Genomic DNA, 27,721 nt, shown 5'->3' with positions numbered 1-27,721 from the left:
AATGTTCAAAATGTATAAAAAAAAAAGTAGGGATCGCAGCTCACAGTGATTCCCCTCTGTAAATAACAGTGAAACAACCTGAGCATCTCGGATGTTTACATAAAACAAACATAATTACAACGTCCAGAAAACTACAGTGAGGAAAATAAGTAATTGAACACCCTGCAATTTTGCAAGTTCTCTCACTTAGAAATCATGGAGGGGTCTGAATTTTTCATCTTAGGTGCATGTCCACTGTGAGAGACATAATCTAAAATGAAAAATCCAGAAATCACAATGTATGATTTTTTTTAATAATTTATTTGTATGTTACTGCTGCAAATAAGTATTTGAACACCTACCAACCAGCAAGAATTCTGGCTCACACAGAGCTGTTGGTTTTTCTTTAAGAAACCCTCTTATTCTGCACTCTTTACCTGTATTAACTGCACCTGTTTGAACTTGTTACCTGTACAAAAAGACACCTGTTCACGCACTCAATCAATCACACTCCAACCTGTCCACCACAGCCAAGACCAAAGAGCTGTCTAAGGACACCAGGGACAAAACTGTAGACCTGCACAAGGCTGGGATGGACTACAGAACAACAGGCAAGCAACTTGGTAGAAGACAACAACTGTTATAATTATTTATTAGAAAAGGAAGAAACAAGATGACTGTCAATCTGCCTCGGTCTGGGATTCCATGCAAGATCTTACTTTGTGGGGTAAGGATGATTCCGAGAAAGCTCAGAACTACACAGGAGGACCTAGTCAATGACCTGAAGAGAGCTGGGACCACAGTCACAAAGATTACATTAGTAACACATGATGCTGTCATGGTTTAAAATCCTGCAGGGCAGCAAGGTCCCCTGCTCAAGCCAGCACATGTCCAGGCCTGATTGAAGTTCACCAGTGACCATCTGGATGATCAGAGAGGAGGCATGGGAGAAGGTCACGTGGTCAGATGAGACCAGAATAGAGCTTTTTGGAATCAACTCCACTTACCATGTTTAGAGGATGAGAACAACCCCAAGAAAACCATTCCAACCATGAAGCACGAGGGTGGAAACATCATACTCTGGGAGTGTGCTTCTGCAAAGGGGACAGGACGACTGCACCGTATTGAAGGGAGGATGGATGGGGTCATGTATTGCGAGATTTTGGCAACCTCCTTCCCTCAGTAAGAGCACTGAAGATGGTGTCATGGCTGGGTCTTCCAGCATGACAACGACCCAAACACACAGCCAGGGCAACTAAGGAGGGGCTGCGTAAGAAGCATTTCAAGGTCCTGGAGTGGCCTGGCCAGTCTCCAGACGTGAACCCAATGGAAAATCTTTGGAGGGAGCTGAAACTCCAAACCTGAAAGACCTAGAGAAGATCTGTATGGAGGAGTGGACCAAAATCCCAGCTGCAGAGTGTGCAAACCAGGTGAAAAACTACAGTAAACGTTTGACCTGTGTAATGGCAGACAAAGGCTACTGTACCAAATATTAACACTGATTTTCACAGGTGTTCAATACTTATTTGCAGCAGTGACAAATAAATTATTAAAAAAATCATACATTGTGATTTCGGGATTTTTTTTAGATTATGTCTCTCACAGTGGACATGCACCTAAGATGAAAATTTCAGACCCCTCCATGAATTCTAAGTGGTAGAACTTGCAAAATCGCAGGGTGTTCAAATACTTATTTTCCTCACTGTAGATCATATATTCATGAGAGTTTTAGGCACAATATACAAAGGGTTTTATGTAGTGATGTTAATGCTGTTTTTCTTTTAAAAACTTGATGGCTCTTAAAGTATGTGATGTCCACATGCTACGTTTAGCTTGGAGCAGCCACACAGCATCACCGTAGCAACCACCCAGTCCGCCTTACGACAACTGTCGCAACAGCCACGCTTTGAGTGAGGCATTTTTCTCCACTGACTTCCGCGGGTCTGACGACACAGATTTGTATCTGTAACACACAGATCCGTGTCCGCTGACTCATAAAACTTGCACAATGTCGTAAAAAAAAGAACGTTTAGTGATAGGCATTTTAAAAACTCAGTGACGATCACAATTACAGAGTACAACACTAACACCCCCCCACCTCCACCCCCATGATGAAATCTGTGGAATTCCTCCGATCCACAGAGTTTTCACAGCCCTGCCCTATCCGATACTAAATCATCAACAATCAAACAATAACATAATCCACTCGGACTTCACCATGACATGTCTTACTTGGCAGCAATGTGTAGGAGACTCCTCTTCACGCGTCCAAATGCATAATTCACATCAAACTTGGAGTTCAGCAGCAACTCTGACACTGACCTTTTAGGAAAAAGAAAACAATGACATCATTTTGCTCACTAAAGCTTCACAATGGTGCAGAAGAAATTGGGAAAACCAGGGAAAGTGATATCACAATGAATTCATGAAATCTCAAGGCCTTTGTGAATACTACATCCTAAAGTATTAGGACTCATACCTGTGCTGGTCAGCCATGACCATTGGCATCAGAGTATACACAGCAGTCTCATTGTCTTGTGGAGGGAGAAGAAAAGCAAATATTCAAAATTAATGTAATCTAAAAAGGTTACCAGATTCAATCCATTTAGATACCAATTGTCATGGACCCACAGGTCCGTGCGCAGCTTCCTTTTGGCTTTAACTTCCTGCATTTGGTTATTATTTCACTTTCTGAAACTTTCCCTCATGTTTCCACTTTTCATGTCATTTGTCATGTTTCCTGGGCAATCTGTGTTCTTCCTGTTTCCCTTAAGCCCCGTTCAGACTGTGGCTGGTACTTTGGCTCGAGCCAAATTCAATCCCAATTGCTTTTTAGTTGGATAGTGTTCAGACCTGTTTTTCAAATCAGGCTCATCCTACACACACATCCAAACGCAATCATGTTCAAGCTGAATTCTTTGCAGTTTCACAAAGGAAATCGGTAAAAATCCGCTTTTGAAGCCCACCAAACTGCCATATTCACAACAGTACATTCTAGAATGTGGCCTTTGACAACAGGCATCATGGTCTGACACCCTTAGAATCACTTACGAAATTTTTGGGGCACTGCCCTCCAGTGTCTTTCTTACAAAACCAACAGCTTTCAGCTGTGAGAAAATTTCCACAGGTACTGGGGCAGGGCCTGGCAGATGTCACGCCCCTCAGCTGTCCAGGATGGTTTATAACACCCCCAGAAAATGGTGAATTTTGTATTATTCTGTGGCAGGAAATCTGATGAACAAACCTCTTACCCCAGCACAAAGTATTTATCCAAGTGCCAGAGTTAGGGCTCAGAAAATGCACCAATACTTCGCATCCAAAGTTTGAAGGGACCCAGCTGGTGATCAGCTCCACCCCCTTTCTACGTTGCAGCCAGAGAAGCCAAGACAGGGCATTCTCCACCTACAGCAGCTGATTCTTTTCCTGAAGAGATCATGGGACAACGCAGTGGAAAAGGAGAGGATGCCTATAATTGAGGGGTGCTGGTTCTGATTTTTAAGAACAAGGGTGATGTGCAGAACTGCGGTAAGTACAGAGGCATAAAGCTGATCAGCCACAGCATGTAGTTATGTGGAAGAGTAGTAGAAGCTAGGCTTAGAAAACAGGTGAAGATCTGTGTTTCATGTTGAAAAGCACACAGATGCAGTGATAGTGTTGACAGAGAAGTATAAAGATGTGCAGAAGGAGTTGCACTGTGTGTTTGGGGACTGTGATGTTTGCAGATGACATTGTGATCTGTAGTGAGAGTAGAGAACAGGTTGAGTCTAGCCTGGAGAGGTGGAAATATGCTCTGGAGAGAAAGAGAAAGATAGTCAGTAGGAGCAAGCCTGAGTACATGTGTGTGAATGAGAGCGAGCCCAGCGGAATAACGCAGTTTCAAGGAGTAGAAGTTGTGAAAGTTGATGAGCTTAAATAAGATAAGATAAAACTTTATTGATCTCACAGAGGAGAAATTCACATGTTACGTCAGCTCTTAAAAAACACACAAGATGGGTGCAAGTAGAGGAAAATATTCGTCAAACAGCGTGTGCAAGGATAAGCAATAATAATAATATGTGTAACAGTACAGGACATAAGAAAATGAGGTAGAAATAGAAATAGAATATATATATATATACACCCACATACATACATATACGCATATACACATGCACACACATACCTATACAGATATACATATACATTATACAAATAATGGATGATAAGGAGTCCAACATAGAGAAATATTGGATGAAGAAAAGTTATTGGACGAGCCGTAGCCAAGTCCAATATAACTTTTCTGAATCCAATATTTCTCTGTGTTGGACGACTTGCCATCCATAAATTGTTATGTTCTCCACCCCCTCCCAAATTAAGCAAACAACAAAGAATCAAGTAAATTAGATCAATTTATTTTCTTGTGAACATTATATGATTGATTCAGACCTTTGTATGCCGTGCTCTGATTGGCTAGCTGTTGGCAGTAAGCTCTAACGCTATTGGTCAGTGGGACCCGATCCAATATAACTTTTGGTCCTAGCCTTTTTGGAACCTTTTGGATCCAACATAACTTTCTGCCGCCAAGCATGCCAAAATACAGGTAAATGATGGACAGAAAGGCTAATCTGTGATTGGCTATTGCAATCTGAGTGGAGAATATGCATGTGTATATATATATATATATATATATTATATACTATATATATATATATACATATATATATACAACATATAATATATATACACACACACACATATATGTAAGTGCATATGCATATATAAACATGATTGGAGCTGAAAAAAGTAGAAGCATCTTATTTACAATATGTGAGATGGAGTTTAGGTGTGGTAAGGTGACATTAGTGCAGGGATTGTAAACGGGTTGCTATTGCACATGATTTGTGGACATATTAATATTGCACGTGATTTGTGGACATATTATTGCATGTGGTTATTTCACAGTGTTATTGTACAGTCTGACAGCGGCAGGGAAGAATGACCTGCGGTATCGTTCCTTCTTGCATTGAGGGTGCCTCAGTCTGTCACTGAACGAGCTGCTCAGCTCCGGTGCAGAGGGTGAGAGGAGTTGCTCATGATTGGATCTCAACATGGTTAACACCCACCTCTCAGCCACCTCCTCCAGAGACTCCAGAGGACAGCCCAGGACAGAGCTGGACTTCCTGACCAGCTTATTCAGTCTCTTTCTTCCCGCTCTGTGCTGCCCGGGAGCCAACAGACGACAGCATAGAGGAGAGCAGAGGCCACAACAGAGTCGTAGAAGGTCTTAAGCAGAGGCCTGCTCACTCCAAAGGATCTCAGTCTCCTCGGGAGGTGGAGGCGAATCTGACCTTTTTTGTACAGGGCGTCGGTGTTGTGAGTCCAGTCCAGTTTGCTGTTGAGGTGAACACCCAGGTATTTGAAACTGTCCACAGTCTTTATGTCCTCCCCCTCGATGTTCACGGTGGGTGAGGTGGTGGTTTCCTCCTGAAGTCGATCACCATCTCCTTCATCTTACTGGTGTTGAGACACAAGTGGTTGCGCTCACACCAGTCCATGAAGTCTGTGATGACCGACCGGTACCCAGCTCGTTCCACTCAGACACGTGACCCACAATGGCGGAGTCCATCAGAGAACTTCTGGAGGTGGCAGCTGTCCGTGTTGTAGGTGAAGTCCAAGGTGTAGAGGGTGAAGAGGAAAGGCGAGAGGACTGTGCGCTGGGGGGCTCCGGTGCTGCACCTTACCACCTCAGACTGACAGCCATGCAGCCACACGTACTGTGGGCGGTCAGTGAGGTAGTTGATGGTCCAGGTGGCGAGATGTCCATCCACACCTGCGTCCTCCAGCTTCCCCCGCAGCAGCGCCGCTCTGATGGTGGTGAAAGTGCTGGAGAAATCAAAGAACATGACTCTCACAGCACTCCCGGCGGTCTCCAGGTGGGTGAGCACTCGCTGCAGCAGGTAGATAAGCATCATCTACCCTAATGTTGGGCCTGTAGGCGAACTGCAGTGGGTCCAGGATGTCGCTCACCACGGTGCGGAGGTGAGACAGGATGAGCCGTTCCATGTAGTCAGCTGGTTCCTTGGCATGCGGTGTTTTGGGAACTGGGACCACACAGGAGGTCTTCCATAGGGTGGGGACCACCCCCAGTCTGAGGCTCATGTTGAAGATGAGGCTGAGGACCTCACAGAGCTCATCTGCACAGGTCCTCAGCAGCTTCCGGGAGATCCCATCAGGTCCTGCTGCTTTCCTCTGCTTCAGCCGCAGGAGCTGGCCTCTCACCTCAGTTGGAGTTACAGTGAGGGGGAGGGAGGGGGGAGCTGAAGTGTGAGCTGAGGTGGCCTGGTGCTGAATACAGTCCCGGGGGAGGAGGGACAAGGTCTGGGGTGCAGTGGGGGTGACCGGGGGGTAGAAGGTGGGGGGTCGGAAGGACTGGAGGGCTGGCTGCTGGAGACGTGTGGAAGGCCGGGAGCAGGCAGGAGGGCAGGTGTGGAGAAGTCAAAACAGTTAAAGTAGCTGTTTAGCTCCTCTGCGAACCGAGAATCTCCATATGCAGTCCTGCTGGTACTCTGCCCAAATCCGGCAGCGGTCTTGAGGCATCTCCACACGTCTCTGACGTTGTTCCTGGCCAGCTGCTCCCCCATTTTCCCTCCATACACCTTCTTGGCTGTACGGATCATCCACTGGAGCTCCTGTTGGACTCTACGCTGCTCCTCTCTGTCTCCCGACTTGAAAGCCCTCTTCTTCTGGATCATCAGGACCTTCAGCTCGGGGGTCACCCAGGGGTGGTTGTTCGGAAAGCGCCATACCCTCCAGGTGAGCACAGTGCTCTCCACACAGAAGTTCATGTAGTCAGTGACACACTGGGTCAGGCCGTTGATGTCTTCACCATAAGAGTTTTGGTACATGTTCATCCAACCACGTCTCCATGAAGCACATGAGACTGCAGGCCTTATACAGCCTCTGGAAATGGTTTAGCACTGCTAGCTCCTCGGTCTTGTTGCGGAGAGACCTTACATTCCCCATGACCACAGACGGTATATAAGTCCTTCTTCGCTTCGTCCGGCCACCCCTGCAGCCGTATGTCTCTTACGTATGTCTGCAGGTATGTCCAGGTGCCAAGCATAGCGGGGACCCAGCCCACTGTACATTGAGTCTTTTAGTCCAAGCAGCTGATCCTGGCTATAAACAATGGGACGTCTGGAGCTGGAGACAAATGGATTTCCCCGCGCTGCCTCAAATAGTGCAGAAAGCAGCATGAAAATAAACACAAGAGTAACAAAAGTGGGTTTCCCATGTGCATACTTGCACAGAGTACCACCCATTGCAAATAAAGACAAATAAGCACTATTAAAAAGTATTAAAAATAGCGAAAGTAGGAAAAGAGGGAGCAGAGCTGAAATAACAGGCAGCTGCATCAGCGGCGCCATCTTGAAAAAATAAATAATTGGGATCAACTGTGCAAAGTAATGAAGAGTGTAGTACAGAGGTGAAGATGAGAGTGTAGGCAGGGTGGAGTGGGTGGAGAAAGGTGGCAGGAGTGATTTGTGACCGAAGAATATTAGCAAAAGCGACGGGGCGAGACCAGCTATGTTGTATGTCTTAGAGATTGTGGTGCTAACAAAAAAAACAGGAGACAGAGCTGGAGGTGGCAGAGCTGAAGATGTTACGATTCTCTTTGGGAGTGACAAGAAAGGAGAGGAGTAGGAATTACCATATCAGAGGGACAGCTCAGGTGGATTGTGAGACTGAGATGGTTTGGACATGTGCAAAGGAGAGACCCAGGGTATATAGGGAGAAGGATGCTAAGCATAGAGTCACCAGGCAAGAGGAGAAGAGGGAGGCCAAGGAGGAGGTTTATGGGTGTGCTGAGGGAGGACATGCAGGTGATTGGTGTGACAGAAGAAGATACAGAGGAGGGGTGAGATAGAAATGATTGATCTGCTGTGGTGACCCCTAAAGGCCCAGTCACACGGTAGTAACGAAGGACAACAAACCCAAACGAAACAAGAAAAAAAGAACATTTTATTCATTAAAAAAAAAAAAATACCGATTATCGCCATTTTTTGATCCAAATATCATTATCGGTATCGACCTAAAAAAAATCCGTATCGGTCTGGCTCTACTAAAATCTATTTTTTGCTAACACAAACAAACTTCCCACTATTTGTACAATGTTACAATAAGTACATAAGCTGAAGAAAATCTTTTATTATATGGCTGTGACGATACACGCACTCTGATTGGCTGATTACCAGTCAGATAGTTTCCCATATCGATTTCCATGACAATCAGTCCAAAACGAGTATTTTATTTACAAACCAGAAGCTAAAAACACAATTAGAAAAAGCAAGTCGGACATGAAGGTACTCCATAAATATCTAAACAGCATCTGAAAAAAACACACAAATTGAAAGCTTACCAGCTAACGACCAGATCATCTGTTAGTAAGTTGTTCATGGAGGTGAAGCAAACAAGCTGACCTACAAGCCGTCAGCAGCTTTCATATTTGGGCGATACTGTAAGTTTGTGTGTTTAATAATATATATATATATATATATATATATATATTAAAAAATAGCCATATAATAATATAATAAACGAATTATTAACCTCACTTGCTCAGTCTGTACGGGGAAATCAGACCGACATGTTGTTAGTACAGACCGAGCAAAGCGAGGTCCGTGCGAAAAACACATCAGTCCAATCCTTTAATCAAATCAAATCAATTTTATTTATATAGCGCCAAATCACAACAAACAGCTGCCCCAAGGTGCTTTATATTGTAAGGCAAAAGCCATACAATAATTACAGAAAAACCCCAACAGTCAAAACGACCCCCTATGAGCAAGCACATGGCGACAGTGGGAAGGAAAAACTCCCTTTTAACAGGAAGAAACCTCCAGCAGAACCAGGCTCAGGGAGGGGCAGTCTTCTGCTGGGACTGGTTGGGGCTGAGGGGAGAGAATCAGGAAAAAGACATGCTGTGGAAGAAAGCAGAGATCAGTCACTACTGATTAAATGCAGAGTGGTGCATACAGAGCAAAAAGAGAAAGAAACACTCAGTGCATCATGGGAACCCCCCAGCAGTCTAAGTCTATAGCAGCATAACTAAGGGATGGTTCAGGGTCACATGATCCAGCCCTAACTATAAGCTTTAGCAAAAAGGAAAGTTTTAAGCCTAATCTTAAAAGTAGAGAGGGTGTCTGTCTCCCTGATCCGAATTTAATATTTGCTTAATATTTGCTGTGAGTTCAAGTTTAAATAAACTGTGTTCAGGAGGTGTTGTACTGTGTTTCAAATATTCTAAATGTTCTGTTTAATTTTGTTTGAGTCTCTTCCAATAGCCTGTTTAATAGGAATCCTATCATTTTAAAAAATTGAGAATAAAACTGATTTTTAAAAACAATATGAAATATATAAAAAAAATAGTATTTATTATATGGCTGCAACACACATGCAGCAACAGAACGTGCTTTGAAGTTGAGAAACTTTTTAAATGCGGTCCAAAAAAGACACATCCTTAGAATCTGGTGTGCACATCGTGCATCAGGCTGCAGTTCATCTGTGTTACAGTCATTAAATGCAGTTCTGCGTTTGTGCAAGGCTGAAAAAAATGGAGAAAAAACAACGAGCCAAAAGCTTTCTACAGAACCCGCCTAGGGACATGGTGGTTAATTTTTTGGGCCTAGATTATTACGTTCCATCGCAATACTTTTGCGTACCCTCACAATATTATTGCGTTCCCTCGCAATAACCTAATATATTAAAGCTCATGCCTATCAGAGCACACAGTGAATGGAATCAGGTGGGGGAGACCGAACGCGTATATGGGTGATTCTTAGACTACGGGCACTTATTATGTCCTTTGATCATATTGTATGAAAAACAGAGAAAAAGGGGAAATTTCACACGTTTATAGTTATTTACAATGAAAGTGTGTTAAGAAATTTATTCTAGTAGTCTATGATGACTTTTTCACCTTTTTTCAGCATCATTATATGCAAATATTGCCGTTTTGTGCTTGTCCCATACCCAGACTTTTGATCTTCAATGATAAAAATGAATGGTAAAGAAACGTTTTTTTCTAATGTTTTAAAATATCTCAGAATAAAATATCAGTAAAATAATCAAAACATAATTGGGGTATTCAATGTCATACAACTGTTGTGATTTTTTTTAAACAAAATGTAGTTGTCCCACACTATTGCCGTAATTTCCACCACAACACTGTAATGTTCCTTTAAACAGTTTGTATGAAAGATTGTTTGGGTAGTTTCTATGGAGATAAACAGTGACATCAGAGCACATGTATATAGCGCCAAATCACAGCAAACAGTTGCCCCAAGGCGCTTTATATTGTAAGGCAATGGTGTGGTGGAAATTACATTTACAAGGCCAATAGTGCCCATAGTTAAAGAATCACCCATATGCGTGCGCACACACAGCAACAGCAACATGATTCACAAGAAAATGGGATCCCGTGAGATGAGGGAGTTAGTTGCTACAATTTGCACAGCTGTAAAGACTCTGCATGAAATAGTTTATTATTATCACCAGTGATAGTAAGTAGCAACACCTATAACTCGGTAGCCATGCAGGCTTCCAAAGCCTCTGAGTTCCCCCCAAAAAGCATACAGCATCTTCTAGTACATCATATCATATCAAAGCCTCCAGTATATATTGTATTTGAGCCCCAAGTTAAAGTAAAACTTAATCAAGTTCTGGTTATCCATGATGTGCAATCCATCCAAACAAAGCAATGAACCTGTGTGCCGCCAGGCTGGAAATATGGACTCAAAAGTTACTGCAAGGGAACGCAATAATATTGCGAGGGAACACAATAATCTGGGCCAAAAAAAAATTAACCACCATGTCCCAAAGTGAGCTCCATAGGTTTCTCTGTGACAAAACAAAAACAACAAACAAAAAACCCCAATGAGGCGGCCGCTTTAATTATATACACCCGCACATTGAATACATACACCTGTGTGGATCACATGACTTCACCCCCAAAAAAAGATCCACAAACACAAAATCAGCCCATGTATTCATAGACGGGCTGATTTTGTGTGTGTATTCATACATTTATACATTTTAACAACCTGAAAGTCACCAGACCAGCTAGAACTGAACCATGGGTTCTTGGGCAGTCGCCTCTATGTTTCTTCTCGTTGGTTTTATTTATTCCGCGGCTTACAGTCACTTTGTGTTCATCCATTTGTCTGCAAAATCGCTCTTTTGCGTGTGTTAAATTGTGTTTGATTTCAAAATTAACTGAAAATCAGATCGTTGTTAGTTTGCAGCCCTCATAATAATTTCAGTCACGATTATCGCCTAAATGTGGAGCTGCACAAAGAAAACCAAAAGAAAAAAATACAGACGGGGAGATTTGTTTTTAATGTGATGAGTTTGAACACAGTGTGAGCTCATGTGATCCCAACTACCACCTGTACTGGACACAATTCTGAGCCAAACCAAATCCGAACCTTGAGAGTAAATACTTGCAAAGTGAAAATCTTTCAAACAGATTGTCATGCATCTGGATGTGATGTGTTTTTATGCACAGCGCTGATCTGTCAGTGTGAGAAGTCGTGTATGTAACGTGTAGGTGTATATAATTAAAGCTGCCCTTGTGGTGGCTTTTTTTTTTTATTGGTCAAAGAGAAACCTTTGGTTCAATGTTTTTTCTCCATCACTTTTTCAATGGATGCACACACAGAACTGCGCACACCGGCCGGACTGTGCACGAGTGTGTCAACTTCAGAGCCCATCCTGCTGCTGCACTCAGCCCACAGAGACGGAACCAGACAGCAGAAAGAGCTCAGACAGACGTTAAGGTCTGCATCAACAGGCTGATAACAGCGACCCCTCACATGCCCACTGATAAAATAATTGTATGCCTCCAAAAACTTGAAATCCTTCATGGTCGTCATCTACAAGATTTAATTTCTCACAATATCGCTTTCAATCTTCAGGATCAAGAGTTGACATGTAGTCTGAAGTCATCTTCCCATGCGTTTTCTCATCACATCTGCTTGGAGTCTGGAGTTACCGTCTGTGTGCGCATGCGCGGAAAGGCAGAAGTAAATAACAGCGATTTCTTCTATTGTACATAGCATAAGTATCTAGTTTCACTGAATTAAAATGTTTTATGATAGTCATTAAATATCTCTCAGTATATTTATACTTGCAATTTAATACGTTATACATGTTATCAGTGCCACATAAGTCAGGAGAATAAATATCTTTTGTTGTGTAAACATCACTTTTTTTTTAAATGAAACCATCAATCCCTGAAGAAAATTATTAAAATAATATTGCCCAATTGACTTCAATTTTACAGTATTTCAAACAACTTAAATATTTTTCAATAGAGAAAAACGCTGCTCGGTCAAAGGCTTTGCCTTCATTTATTATTATTATGTTGTTGTTATTTATATTATTTCCCACCTTCGGGTAGTTCCACGGTGCGCGCACGGCGCAGGGATCGAGTCAGACGGTTCAGTTGCTCCATCGCTCGTTCCATCATAGGTGAGCAGTCTACCGGCAGCACACAGTTAAAAGTTGTGGCTGAAAAGGACGTGCTACACGTATTTTAACGCTAAAATAAAGAAAACTGCTCTAATTATAGTATAAACAGACATTTTCCTGACCACACGAGTCCAACACTTCCTGATTTTGTTTTTCTTCTTCGTTCCAAATATCGGCGGTTGGCATCCAGCTCAACGCTGCATTACCGCCACCATCTGGGCTGGAAGGAAAAAAAAACTCTGTGGTCACCTGGGTCTCATGTACAAACAGTTGCGTGGACTTTCTACTAGACTTTGGCGTACGCCAAAATCCTGAATCTGGCGTACATGAACGTGGAACTTGAGCGTGAAACTAAACTCCTTCCTGGCCAAGCCCCATTTAAATAAGCAATTTAATGTATAATGATGCGCAGAACTCCTGCGCACGTCTGTCTTAATGTGCTGGAAAGTGCTGATGTCCACGTCTTTTCACAATTCCTGTGCTAGTCAGATGACATCAAGACAGCGTCCAATTTAAAAATGAACGGCACATTTCACTGTTACAGGAGCTCGGCGCAAAGAAACGCCGTGATGAAGCCTCACGGGACATGTTCTGGCATGTCCAGCTCATGCACAATCACAATCGGATATTCACATGACTAGAAAGCAACCGGAATCCGTCTGAAATCCACCTGAAAGCTGTCCTGAGAGACCAACACCGAGGTGGTTTTGTCCACATAATGAACGGCTCTGTGGCGCATCCCTCCGCTTTTCTTTCCATGAAAAAAATCTCCTGTAACGGTGAAATGTGCCGAAAAAGTGCTGATGTCCACATTCTGCCTTTTTGTGAAAGTCAGATGAGGTCCCGGATCAACAAAGCCTTCACGTTGGAAATGATCTGGTTGTTTCAGCGGGGTGTCAGCCTGTCAATGGGGGCTGGGAGCACGCCGCGCTCTCAGGAGTTGTGGGCAGTCCTTAAAGCGTCAGTAACACTCCGTAATCTGTTTAATCCCCATAAAATCGTCCCTGAAAGCCATATTAATTTTCCGAACGGTGTCCACCTGGAGGTCTCTCACAGTTTCTGGAAAAAAATTGATGCAGCAAAGCTCCAAATCGTTCAGACATTTATTCGCAATAAAAATCCGCCAGGAGGGTGGACACCTCACCCAAAGCCTGCTCACATGCGAATGACGCAACCGACAGGCATGAAAAAACTCACACATGCGCACGAGGGTTCAAGCTTGTCTGACGCAATCACACGTGATTCAAATCCATTTGTTTTTTTTAAAAAATAATAAGGTCGGATCTAATAGACCTCGTATTTGAATGCCCACATGCACAAATGTGTCCGTGCTGGTTTTCATTCGGAACAATTACACAAATAAACTATTTTAACACAGCCATTGTTAGTGCCATTTTATGCATCACTTTGCACATTTTTATATCATCCATAATTACAAACGCATTGGTGTGTTAAATGATTTGAACATTGATGGAATGAAAATGTTTCCTATAAACAGAAACAAATTCATCATGTGATGGTGCCTTTATAGCAACATGTGTGCAGTTAATAGTTCTGATTACATTCGGGAAACCGGCTCTTGCTGCAAAATGCGCTGTAATGTTGGCATGTAACTGGATGAGATTCGGATGATTGCATTTGGCCGAGTCTATTTCCCCAGTGGCCGCAGGTACGCAAAGCCGTGGCAAAATGTCTATTTGCGCGATTGTCGGCTGAATAAGGCACAAATGGTCTATTCGCCCAACCATGGTCAGGCCAGAGTCTTGACATTTTGCAGAATAGAAATGGCCATGGGATGTGTTTTTTGTTGTTTTTTTTTTCTGCAGTTACCGTGTTTGTGAAGCATTGTGTGTTCTCCAAAAAAATGAAAATTAAAAAGCGAAACACACCGGCCAGAGAGAGACAGCAGCCAGGTGAATAGTAAACTGTTGGTGCCCGGCCACCGGATGAAGAGTCACTCCCGTCATGGCTCGGCACAAGGTTGACTGGCACACACCTGACCGATCAGCCAGCTCATGCTAGATGTCCCTGATGCCAAGATGCCCAGCATGGTCATTACCTGTGTGGGCACAGACAACCCCTGGCTTGTCGCCGTTTGCGCTCTGGGCCGACCGCAGTTCTGTGCGCACCTTCAGTAACACTGGCCTTGGTAATCACAATCTGTTTATGAGCCAATTATCGTCATTTGCAAGTAAACCTCCGCGTTCCCTGAGTACATGCTCACATTGGATTGCACCATTTGCAAGGTCCTCTAACAATGCAGACATTGTTAATGCCATTTACGCATCACTTTGTGCGTGCTTTTATGTCCACCCATATAATTGCAAACACATCAGTGTGTTAATTGTTCATCATTGTGTCTTTGATGTACACATCACTCTGATGACTTCTTGTTTTCACACTATTAACGGTTCCCAGCATCACCTTTACATGTCCATAGTGGAACAATAGCTGTAGAAACGTGCATACACCAGCCTGGATTTTTGTGTGACACACACATTTCCGTGCTCGGGTCACTTTTGATATATTCGCACATGGACGTGGAGACGGGTGTACGCCAGGTTTTTGTGCGTAAGCACGCTGTGTACATGAGGCCCCTGGTGTGTGTGTGTGTGTGTGGTGTGTGTTTGTGTGTGTGTGTGTGTGTGGGTGTGTGGTGTGTGTGTGTGTGTGTGTGTGTGTGGGCGCGTGCGCACGTGTTTTTCCCCTCCTTCCACTTGGGTTTGCAGCAATGTGAGATGGAAATGGGCCACAGTCAAAAATTTGTGATCCTGTGCACAAACGGTGGATAGTCACATGGGGGAAACAACAGGTAAGTACAAAAAATATCGGTTTGAGTGAGCATGATACATTGATATCTGTTTGGTGGAGCAAAAATCCAACAAATGATGGTTGAAGCCCCTGAAGAGATCCAGTGGAAATGCTGAACATGATGACAGGCAACAGTGTAGAACTGAGGAGCTGCAGCCAGGTGAAGCTGGAGCTTAAATGAGCAGAAACAGAAGGCTGAACCACCGGATGAATATCTTGCCCACTCAGCTGTTGAGCAAGGTGGAACCTGAGAATCTACACACAGTATTGATGAGTTGAGGAAGTCCTGTAAGAATGGAGAATTTTTGCTTTCCAAAAAAGTAAGATCACGGCATTAACATGGAACCTCTTGCATAGCAAACAAAATGCCCCCCCCCCCCCCCCCCCCCCCCGAGGAAGTTCACGCCTATGAGTGTCTACGTGAGGATGCTCAATTCTGAGGATGTAGTTAACCCTCTGGGGCCGACGCCATCGTAAGCATTACTAGATTATAAATAACTTTTTAATGATATGAGATAGAAACTTACTCTTTTTTTTTGCTGAAAAGTTAACTCCGCAGACTTTGGATCCACCGTCGGCCATCTTTGTACTCCTCATAGAAGCTGTGTGATGACGTGCGCAATTTGACTGTCCAATCGGAATGGGTTCACCATCACACGGTTTTCCAAAATCCAGTCGTAGGGCAGATTTACCTCACATGACAAACCAAAGATTGTTTTCAGGAGTGACCCATTTGAATAGCCCCCTAACTCCTCCAATGCGCCCTGCACCATTACGCACAGCAAAAGTGAAAGCAGATGGAGAGCCTCGCATAACAATCTCACATGCTCAAACAAAGAGTGTGTAACTATCAGGATTGCTCCACTAGTTTGCATTTGAATGTTACTGGATTACTCTTTGGCTCTCTCCCTCTGGCGTAAAGCACCGTTTACCATATCAATGAGGTGAGGGAGAGGGGCCGCTCCTCAGACTGGAGCATAAACGCATAGACCGTTTTGTATATTGTTCAAAATGTGTATTTGTGTTTATTATTTGAACTTTTTGTTGTACAGTCTTTCACACAAGTCCTCAAATTACCTTTATAAAGTGTCAAAACAGTTGTTTATTATACATTGCTGTGTGTTTTGAATAAATGTGTGTGGAAAATTATTTTTCGCTTTACTTTTTACTTTGTTATTTTTGATTGTAAACCTTTATTGTATAAAACAACAAAAGCATATATATTGAAAGAACAGGGTTGTCCTGATAAAAGAGACTTAAAACCTGATTGTGGGATGCAGGGAGAGCTGTTAACAGCCATAATAAAATATTTATGCAAGGCGAGTGAACTGGCCAAAAAATGCCCTCGGACCCCAGAGGGTTATTGGAGACACAGGGAATTTGAAGATGGAAAATATGGACATGGAGAAATCTGAGAAATATGAACGTGCCATCATCTCCACCCACTTATGTTTGAGGGTTGTAGGTGGGGCCAGAACCTATTCCATTTGGTGAAAGGGTGCACCCTTGTACAGATCACGAGTCATTCATATGACAAACAGTCACTGTTAACTTTATACCTACAAGTAATTTAGAATAAAGAATTAACCTAATCCATATGTTTTTAGACTGCAGGTGGAATACTAACAAAATATATTTAGAAACCAGAACAAAGATCCAAACTGGATTTGAAACAGGGACCACCTGAGCTTACCAATGATGCACTTCTGCAGGAGGAACATCTACCAACAAATAATGTGGTGCATAAGTTAGTGTTCTGAAGAAGTAAAGTGCAGACAGTGATGACTTATGTTTATTGAATGAATGAAATCACTCCAACACATCAAACATTTCACTCCAAACAGTTACTCATGGTGTAATAGATCACAGTTTTGCTCCATATGGACCACTCCTCATGGTTTGGCACACATGAGCCACAGATTAACGTAAAACTTTAGAATACAGTGTGACGTACAGAGTTGTTGTCATGGTGGCTTGTTTTAAGCAATAACTGCGTACATCTTGATGCAGAATTGCAGTGAAATCAAAATGTGAGCGCAGAAAAAGCAGTTGTGTGTTCACATGAACAGAGCCTGTGCCACCCACAGACTATACATACAGTACAATACACTGCCGGTTTGGATTTTTCCTTGATGCACGTTGGGCTCCAAGCAATGAAAGATTCATTCAGAGATATTAGTAGTTGAGGACAGGAGTGTGTGCAAGTGTGATTTCCATTGCAAAGGTGAAGCTGAGGGTAGGCTTCAGTCCACTGACCTCCAGAAGGAAAAGGACTTTTCTGGTTTTGTCAAGTGATGTCCTGCTCAGGAGGATTAATGTATGTCTTTATTCTGAAACCAAAATATAAATCAAGTTATTATTGTTCCTTTCTCACACTATTACTGCAGACCTAATCTTTTAGAAAAGAGAATTTGAAGTTATAAACTGTTTCTTACTTTTTTAATGGTGTTGCCAGGGATTTTTTTTATTCCGTAGACCTGTTCATATTGCAATTTAATGTAACAATTACGTACTTTAAAATTGTATTTACATATTGGACACTTGGAATCCTTGCAGTTCCTTGTTTTCATTATTCTTTAAGTTTTGTGTTGTTGTTGTTGTGTTTGTTTGTTTTTAATGGAAAGGCAACATATTTGGGCCTTTTGTTTTTTTTTGCTGATCCAAAAAAAATGATATATGACTAAAAAAATCGTACCTGAACCATGACTTTGTGATCCCGTTACACTACGATTAATCACGAGGTGCTGTAGCAAAGGGAAATTCTCAGTGAAAATTAATAAATAGTAAATTAATGGCTAAAACTGCACAAATAACCCCAAAATAATTTGCATGAACACTTGAATACACAAAAAAGATAAACTGGCAACCTGACCTGGTAACATTTTCCCAGACGGACTGCCTCTGGTGGTGTCTGGTTTGAATGAAAAGTGATAACCCATTTCTGCAGAAAAGCATTTAGAGTATTTGCCTATTGAGATATCTCATAATCGCTTGTGCACCAGAGAGACGCTGCAATCAAAGCATGGAGAAGAACCACACGACAACAGTTATACTACCAAATTATTATACTACCAAAATGTAAATATTAATCCTTTCATAAACATTCTAAGAGACCACTGCGTGAGGCCTCTGAACACTTTCTAAAACAATCATTCCAAATATTCTGTGCCTGCTACCTTCAACCTGTGTGGAACTTCATAAATGCAAACCGAATTTCAGCATCTTATATTTTTTACTCTGGAACAAACAGAACAAACACAAAGACAATAAAGTGGAGTCAAGAGAGCACACTTCAAGTTCCCCCCAGAATGACACATTAACAAGAAGCAATCGCGGCTCACAGCAAATCACTTGAGATTCTCGCATGTCACATAAAACAAACACAATAACAATGTCTAAAACCCAGATATTATATCACAAGAGTTTTTGGCACAATATACAAAGAGTTTTACCTTGCAATGTTGTGCCATTGTTTTCTACATCTCCTAGTGAGCTGCCCATGTTAGATTAAAGAATATTTCATTAAAGTAGGGCACTTGTTTGATTCCCCCCCTCCCCCCCCAAAACAGCTCTAAATAGTGAACCTGCTGGTGGAAGATGTCCTCCACTTGACTGTGTATTTCATTTTAAAAACTGTGTGTGTCTCTGAGGTTTGTAGGATGCTGAAGACGTTGGATGCCAAAAAAAATCGGTCGGTCCTGATCATTTGGATACACTTTTTTAAAGTTGACTGCAGATCTGATTGCTGAGTCTTTAACTTGTATTTTTAATTTGAGCCAAATACCCCCGTCACACATAGCTGGAATCACGTAGAATGGCGTTGGACTTATGAACGGCCGCACATCCGAATTTCAGTCCAAAACGTTCTGACAGCCATCTGCGGAAGTCCACACAGTTGGTGGAAAACACAGTTGGTCAAATCGGCCGGTGGCCTGAGTGTGACAAACATGTTCGAAACTCTCTCGGCGCTGTCAAGATGGGACACCTATCCGACGGCGGTCTGATCACCATCTGACTGAAATGATCTGAGCACATATGACTGAACGTCAAGATGGATCGGGCATAGCAAATCTGTGGAATGACCTGCACATGCCACTTATCACTTATAATGTCCACTTCCACTGACCCCCCCCCAATCCATGTGCAGGGGATGTGAACACAGCACAACAAACCAAAAGCACCGTGTCCACTGCGGGTCAATGTGTTGGCACAGCGGCCTTCAGAAAACCATACACCCTTTGGCCTTCGGCCTCAGGCTGTATGGTTTTCTTCAGGGTGTATAAAGCCATATTCATTGGTAAAACAACTTGATAATGATTTTATCATATACCTATAAGTGATAAATGCACGCAGAACACAATGTGCATGCTCTTTGCCTCGGGGGTCCGGATGCGGGACCCGCAAAGAATCCAAGTCATGGCACGGAGCTCTGCGGCTGCGGTTACCGAGACCATGCAGTGGGCGCTGCACATCAAACAGCGAGCGTAGTCTCTGGACCTGTTGCTGCATGCAGCTCGGCACAGCAGACAGGGGGCGGTGTGAGTGGCCCGCTGCGGCGCTTACCGAGCCCACAGACTCAGTAAGCGAACGGAGGCAGTGAGAGCAATCGCCCATCTGATAAGGACGCAGAACACAATGCGCTGTTAAAAAAACAAACAAACAAACAAAAAAAAACAGAAAGAAGAAGCATGCAAAATTGCACTAAAAAAATATGTGAAATTGTGAGGCCGCAAAAGGGAGTTACATTCTAAAAATAACCCATGATACGCGAAATCCGCAAAATAGTCAGCGTTATTTTTTTAAGGCTGTAAAACCCCTCACTACACACTTTATACACTTTTCTCAAACAGGCATAACATTTTCTCACTTTTCTCTCCTGTGTAAACACTCAAGTTCAAACCTTAGTAGAAAAAAATAGAACGTTTTCCTATAAATAATTACGATGGCTTTTAGAACTAAAGAATTAAATTTTAACGATCAACCTACGAGGCTGGACACATAAGAAATTATTAATAGTGACTCACCAGTATTTCACCAGTGTCCTCTGACCGCGCCTCTTTGTCATGGCACCGCTCCGCTGTCCGGATGGCTGATTACTCGGGTGGTATGAAAACTATTACCCGTCCGTGAAAAGGGTGTATTGCTATTTATTCTTTAGGTTTTATCCAATCATATTGGCGTATCATTATAGGTATATGATAATGTGAAATATTGTGCCCATCAGATCTGTGACACCACGGTGGCTGGCGGGCAGGTGGTGCACGCTGTCACACCTCACGTCAGAGGCTCAGAGTTGAACAGATCTCACTGCTGTAATAAACAAATATTACTTGATCAATTTAATTCTGTCGGACATATGATGTGAAACTGTTTCGCCATGACAACATATGAAACACAAATCTCACCTCCAGCAGCATTTTGCAGTGCAGTGCACCAGGAGCCAGGACCACAGCCTGTGGGGGAATGCTGGAAACAACAGCGCCAAACATAAGTCACATGGGATAATCCAACCAGAAATCACCATGTAGAGTTGCACGGGGGGGGGGGGGGGGGGGGGGGGGGGGGGATAAAGTTTGCTGCCATGAATATAGTGGGAAAGCTCACTGCAAACTTTTTTATGCAAAGGACTGTAGCAAAGGTTGCTGCATGTGCATACACACAGTGAAGCTTGGCTGGCAGGCAGTAAAACTGTCCACTGACAGCTGAGCACATAGTGGCTTATTATGAAAACACACACACACTGAGCAGTCATTTCCTCATGTCAGCATTTTTACGCACACACGCATGTTAGGTCAGTGAGCCTGGGGAAAAGAGGACGAGTGAAGGAGTGATTGAATGGGACTGTGTGTGACCGCAGGGATGGACACATATGCGTGAGTACGGTCATATGTTGTTGTTCTTTGATGTGTAGTACAGGCAGTCTGCAGCACCTTTTATGGCCATCTGACATAAAAAACATCTGCCATCTGTGTCGTCTACATACGTTTTGGATTCGATCTGACAGATGTGGATGAGGCAGTCTGTCTGTGTTCTGACAGAACTGACCATGCCTTTTTTTCCTCCTGATTGCGTGGATTATGGCAATATTTGCGGTGTCGGGCATGGCTCCGGTACATTCTTGCTATGTGTGATGGGGGCTTAAGCATGAATAAACTCCCTAAAGTTTGGAAATGTGCTTTTTTCATCCCACTGTTAAAAGCAGGTGAACCTTCAAATATGAATAATTACAGACCTATTTCAAAATTCTGCATTTTCGTAAAAGTATTTGAAGCGTTGGTCTGTGATCAATTACAGGACTTTCTGGAATCAAACATATTTTAAACCCTATTCAGTCTGGTTTTAGGAAGCAACATAGCACTCTTACTGCCATTCTAAAGTTTTAAATGATGCGTTTGAGGCATTGGATTAAAAAAAAATTGTGTTGCACTGTTTCTTGATCTTTCAAAGGCATTTGATACTGTGGATCACAGTTGTTAGAAACTCTTTACAAACATGGTGTCTCCACACAAGCTGTCTCTTGGTTTGCCAATTATTTGGCAAGTAGGATGCAATGCATTCAGATGGCTGGTGTTAATTTCACCTTCCTTGAGGTCACAAAAGGTGTTCTCAAGGCTCAGTTTTTGGACCTATCTTGTTCACAATTTATACTACTAATCTGTGTGCAAACCTGTCACATGCCTTCTTCCATCTTTATGCAGATGACACTGTAATCTATTGTTGCTCAAACTCAGTGACAGGTATTCGAATTTTTTCAGTCCACTTTTGACATAGCACAATGCCGACTGGAGAACTTCACACTGGTCTTGAATGCAGAAAAACACAAAATAATGTTTTTCTCAAAGTCACCTGTTTCTCTGGAGAATATACCATCAATTAAAACTGCTCATGGTTAAAACTCTTGAGCTCGTCAGCAGTTACAAGTATTTGGGATAAAACTATTGACATGGAGCTTTCTTTTAAAGTTGATCTTAAATACTGATCTCCCAAATTAAGGGTGAAGCTAGGCTTCCTTTATAGAAATAATTCATGTTTCTCCGAAGTGTTTGGAAGCTCCTGATAACTGCTACATTCTTGCCTTTACTGGACTATGGCGATGTCGTGTCTATGTGTGCTTCAACCAGTTGTCTGCAAACCTTGACCCCGCTGTATCATCGTGCCTTGAGATTCATCACTGATTGTAGCCACCTCACTCACCACCGTGAGTTGTATGCCAATGCTGGCATGCCTTCTTTGACTGTAACGGATATACACATTGGATGAGTCTGGATTACAAGACCCATATTGGGCTGGTTCTATTCTATTTATCCAGTTTACTTTGGATATCTCAAAGCCATTATGCTTTACGCTTCAATGATATGATATGCTTTCATGTACCTCGTGTTAGCACTGAAACGGAAATAAAGCTTTTATTTTTTCTTCTCCCTCTGATTGGAATGTAGTTCAATCAGAATTTAAACTGTCTGGGTTGATCACTTTGAACTCCTTCTGTTCTATCTTAAGGAACCATCAACTGAATTCTTTTGCACAGTGCCAGTGTTACTAAATTCTAGTTTGTTTTATCCTAGTCATCCTTAGAATGACAAAGCTGGCTGTTCTTTTTTTTCTGTATATTGCTTATATTTATTTGTTATTAACATTCTCATGATAATGTTAACCTGTCTATTATGAAGTGTGCTGCGCCTTTCTTGGCCAGGTCCACCCTTGTAAAGAGGTTTTGATCTCAATGGGCTTTCTTTCTGGTTAAATAAAGACGATGATGATGATTATTATTATTATATAGCACCCCTTGGGCACATATTGTGGCGTTTTGGGATTATCTATCATTGCTATGCTGATGACACTCAGTGGTATATGTCGATCTCTTACACATAAAATCCTACAAGGACTGCCTTGTGTCAGTAAAAAGCTGGATGTTCAGCAATTTCTTACTTTTAAACTTGGACAAGACCGAAATGATGGTTCCTGGTCCAGCGAGATATCAGCATCAGTTTGACCAACTAACATGTAACTTAGGCTCGTGTGTCATAATACATCACACTGACAAAGTCAATAATCTTGGGGTGATTTTTGACCCCACGTTTGGGGTCAAAAATCTTTGACATATGCATTACAGATATTACGAGGACTACTTTCTTTCACCTGCAAATACACTGGACTACTGCAGTGCTCTATGTTCTGGTTTACCACAGTCCAGCATTAGGGGTCTCCAATTGGTTCAAAATGCTACTGCCAGATCCTGAGAGGAAGCAAAAAGTTCAATCATATTACACCCATTTTGGCATCTCTTCACTGACTTCCTGTCTCTGTGAAGTTGGATTTTAGGGCCCTGTCCCATTGGTGTTTAGGAGGATTTGCGCATGAAATGAGGAGACAAAAGCTGAGCGTCCACAACAAAGGTGGGCGGAAATGACAAATGTCCCGGGGTGGATCAGCGAATACATGAGGAAGAAAAGCGGATATAACTGGGAACAGAAGCGAAGGCGACCGCGGAGGCGCTCCCATGAGGGGCACAGCGGCCGTGATGCACTTGCTTCATCCGTGCCCACTCTGTCTGCATGCGGGACATACCATTTGCGACCGTGATGTGGCCGTGCTGGGCACGCGTCATATCTGTTTTGCACGCTGTCCCGGTCCGCCGCCAAGCCGCGCCAACCCGTCGGTTGTGGATATCAGTGGATGACAGGGGATATGCAGCGCGTTGGTTGTGTATGTCCTGCGTATGTCTTCAGTATGTGTTCAGGCAGTGATGCGGATCTCATCCACAGCAAGATTTTTGAGCGGCTCAAAAATCCTGCTGCGGACATGCGTGCCTCTGCGGATGATCACGGACGTGTTCGGATGGCGGCTGACTCATATAGGAATGTTACACGGTTATTGCGGTTGTTTGGCGGATGTGTGCCACTTTTGTGCGCATTCCATCTGCAAATCCTCCTAAACGCCAGTTCTATTATTAACTTATAAACTATTCATGGACTACCTTACGTGCATATTGTGTTCTCAGGGCACAAGACTACTTTGTGTCTCTAGGGTGAATAAAAAGTCTGCTGACCACAAAGCCTTGTCTTATCATGCACCTGTTTTGTGGAATGAGCTCCCATTGGAGATAAAATAGATTCTGTAGAGACATTCAAGTCCAGACTTAAGATGCATTTATTCTCCCTCTCGTATGGCTAGCATACTGGCAGAGTATGGTGCTATGCTTGCTATTCTTTCCTACGAATCAGCCAAATGGGAAAACAGCCAGAATTCGAGCCACATTCATATGGGACAGACATTTGTACAGCTGTGTGTATGCCATACAAATACCCAGAATATGTTTAAAAGCCGCCTCAAATTCATGCACATTCAGACTGCAGCAGCTCCCAAATGTTGTATGGCTGGGGGGGCCTGGCTGCCGGTTTGTTTGCCTTTTGTGTTTCCTCCCAGGTGGCATGCATTTGGGACTGAGTGGCTGTGTTGCTGAGGCTGTTAGGACTTCACCCTGATCACCTGCGACTCGTCAGGACTCACAGCTGAGGTGCATCTGGAGGGATTGGAGTATGTTGGCATTTAAGACTGAGGTGCCCAGTGTGCATTTGCCAGAGACTCGACCTTGTGACCAGACGGGTGAGATCGTCGTCTTGGGAGCCATCTCATCAGCAGCGGACGCTGAGAATGTCCAGGTTTGATGCACGGTCTGTGAAAGAGGAGAGGGTGAGGTCTCACGCTCGTCAGCACACTTCCTGAGGTACGTGGATTTTGTGACTAACAGTTATACAGTCAGTAAATGTGGTGTCCCTCACACCTTATTGTATTGAGCTGTATGTTAGTCATGTATCAGCTTCCACTGCGGTGGTGATTTGTGAACGGGATGTTCCATGCCTGCAGGTTGGAAGCTGATCAGTAATCAAGCCAGGAAGTGTTTGCTGTTTGTACACCTTTAAGTGTTCTGTGTGTAGAGTGTGGACTCACATAATGGTTCCTTCTTTCACAGACTCAGTTGTTGCGGCCACCTGGGGGTGTCGGCGGGGTCCTTGGGTCCGAAACAGCTTCTGGCTCCGGACCGTTAGCGCTGCTGGGAGCGCACCACGCCAGACCGCACCTTTATTATTATTATGATCACTGTTATGTATTAAATTCAGTTAGCCTTTGTACCGTGCTCTGCTTATTCATACTGGGTCCGTCAAACGCTGGTCGGTTTCTCCGAGCTGCGTCCGACACATAACAGTAGTCTCTGGCCAAACATCACGGACCCAGCGGGTAGCAGAGACGGTAAACGCGCCGGGAAGGCGGCAGCAGACGTTCAGTGGTTATCCGGATCAGTTGCGGGGCTCTCCGCCCGGAAGGTGCGTGTTTGAGAACCCATTACTGGATACTAATTGTGCTCTCTTGCAGCCGTGTCCTGTGTTTGTGCCTTATCCGTGGGTCGTGGTGGAGTGTGACTGGCGACAGCTTCGCGTCACACTCCGACCGGATAAGAGGCTTAAACGGGAGCTGCAAGAGTGCGTTTGTAATGGGTTCACGCGCACGGCGGAGCTCTGTTAGCACGGGTCGCTGGGCTTCCTGTGCTACAGTCGTAGCCCCGTTTCCCCGGATAAAAGGTAACTACTGCGTCTGTTGTGTCAGCTCCGGCGTTATTTAGTTGAGCACATTTTGGTTGTGTTGCACACAGCTGCGCACGAAGATGCAGCTTGTTTGTTTTTTTGTCACCAAAGGGGGTTTTTCATTTTTTAGCACTCTGGTTCCCCCTTGTGGTGACTGAATCACGGTACCGTCAAGCTCTTGAGTAGGAACAGGTGTGTTCCATTTGGTTGAGCTTGACGGTATAACTCACTGATTTGTTTTGTGTTGGTTCATTTTGTGTGGGTGTTTTTTGAGTGGGTTTTTGTGTGGGCTTTTGTTTTTTTTTGTTGTCCACTGTTTGTCTGGGGGGGTGATCCTGCAGCCTTTGTTACACAAAAAAAAAGAGACGGGGGTGCCGTAGTGTCGGCATTGCTGGAGGGGTGCAGTTAGGTTGTACTGGGCGTTTCCCAGGTGGCCTCTGCACCCGGGAGGGGGGGGGGGGGGGGGTTGGGGGTTTTGTTTTGTTTTTTCCTCCCCCAGTTTCCACCCTCAGGGTTTGACTGTGGTGTCCTCTGGGGGGGAAAGGGCGTTAGGTCCATCTAGCCGTGGGCGGCCGGGGCTGGGTCCATTGGTCGTGTGGGGAGGCGTCTCCTGGGGTTGACGAGTGGTCCTCTGGGGGGCGCTGGTAGTCCCCGTGGGTGACGGTGGATCCCAGAGGGACCTCGGCCGTGGTTATTACTCCTGGAGCTGGCGGGTGGCCCTCTGGGGGGTGTTGGTCCCTGCGTGTCGTTTGGGGGAGGAGGGGGGGGGGTCTTTTGGCATTTTTGTTTGTGTGTTTACATGTGGGTTGTTTTTCTTTTCTCCCCTTCCCTGGGGTTTGATGGAACGGTCCTCTGGGGGGGGGGGTGTTTTAGTATTTTTGTTTGTAGGTTTGGGTTGTTTTTCCTTTCTCCCCTTCCCTGGGGTTTGATGGGACGGTCCCCTGGGGAGGGGGGGGGGGGGGGGATGTTTTGGTTGTTTTGTTTTTGACTAATCACACGTTTGGTTAAAGGCTGACCGCACAGGTGTAGGAACTCCTGGCCACACCTGTGCTAAGACTGTCAGAAACAAAGGCAAAGATGCAGCCAGTTCAACCAGTCTGTTGGAGGACTAACGCGGACGTGGTTTCCAGCCATGGTCCCTGGAGGGGGGTGTTTCTCCTGGGCCAGGTGTGTGTGGTCGCCGGGAGGCTTCCCGTGAGGGTGGGGTACTGTTGTATGGCTGGGGGGGCCTGGCTGCCGGTTTGTTTGCCTTTTGTGTTTCCTCCCAGGTGGCATGCATTTGGGACTGAGTGGCTGTGTTGCTGAGGCTGTTAGGACTTCACCCTGATCACCTGCGACTCGTCAGGACTCACAGCTGAGGTGCATCTGGAGGGATTGGAGTATGTTGGCATTTAAGACTGAGGTGCCCAGTGTGCATTTGCCAGAGACTCGACCTTGTGACCAGACGGGTGAGATCGTCGTCTTGGGAGCCATCTCATCAGCAGCGGACGCTGAGAATGTCCAGGTTTGATGCACGGTCTGTGAAAGAGGAGAGGGTGAGGTCTCACGCTCGTCAGCACACTTCCTGAGGTACGTTGGATTTTGTGACTAACAGTTATACAGTCAGTAAATGTGGTGTCCCTCACACCTTATTGTATTGAGCTGTATGTTAGTCATGTATCAGCTTCCACTGCGGTGGTGATTTGTGAACGGGATGTTCCATGCCTGCAGGTTGGAAGCTGATCAGTAATCAAGCCAGGAAGTGTTTGCTGTTTGTACACCTTTAAGTGTTCTGTGTGTAGAGTGTGGACTCACATAATGGTTCCTTCTTTCACAGACTCAGTTGTTGCGGCCACCTG

At 44.1% G+C, this 27,721-nt stretch overlaps 1 protein-coding gene and 1 long non-coding RNA gene across 2 annotated transcripts in view; one reads left to right on the top strand and one right to left on the bottom strand.

Annotated features, from left to right (window-relative positions):
* hace1 (HECT domain and ankyrin repeat containing E3 ubiquitin protein ligase 1) overlaps positions 1-12,686 on the bottom strand; it is a 205,808-nt gene extending 193,122 nt beyond the window's left edge. Inside the window, exons 1-3 of the mRNA XM_034173953.1 lie at positions 12,409-12,686; positions 2,459-2,513; positions 2,212-2,301 (exon numbers count right to left, since the gene is read on the bottom strand). Coding sequence (XP_034029844.1) covers positions 2,212-2,301; positions 2,459-2,513; positions 12,409-12,487 — 224 coding nt within the window. The 5' untranslated portion in view covers positions 12,488-12,686. The remainder of the gene's footprint in view (positions 1-2,211; positions 2,302-2,458; positions 2,514-12,408) is intronic.
* LOC117513712 lies at positions 1-19,390 on the top strand. Its single transcript, XR_004561683.1, has 3 exons — positions 1-12; positions 15,302-15,305; positions 18,085-19,390. It is a non-coding gene; the product is annotated as an uncharacterized LOC117513712 (long non-coding RNA).
* The last annotated feature ends 8,331 nt before the right edge of the window (positions 19,391-27,721 follow it).

The sequence above is a fragment of the Thalassophryne amazonica genome, chromosome 7, assembly GCF_902500255.1.
Source record: "Thalassophryne amazonica chromosome 7, fThaAma1.1, whole genome shotgun sequence".
Classification (NCBI taxonomy): Eukaryota; Metazoa; Chordata; class Actinopteri; order Batrachoidiformes; family Batrachoididae; genus Thalassophryne; species Thalassophryne amazonica.
The sequence above is the reverse complement of the archived record's forward strand: the minus strand, read 5'-3'. Positions and strand labels throughout refer to the sequence as shown.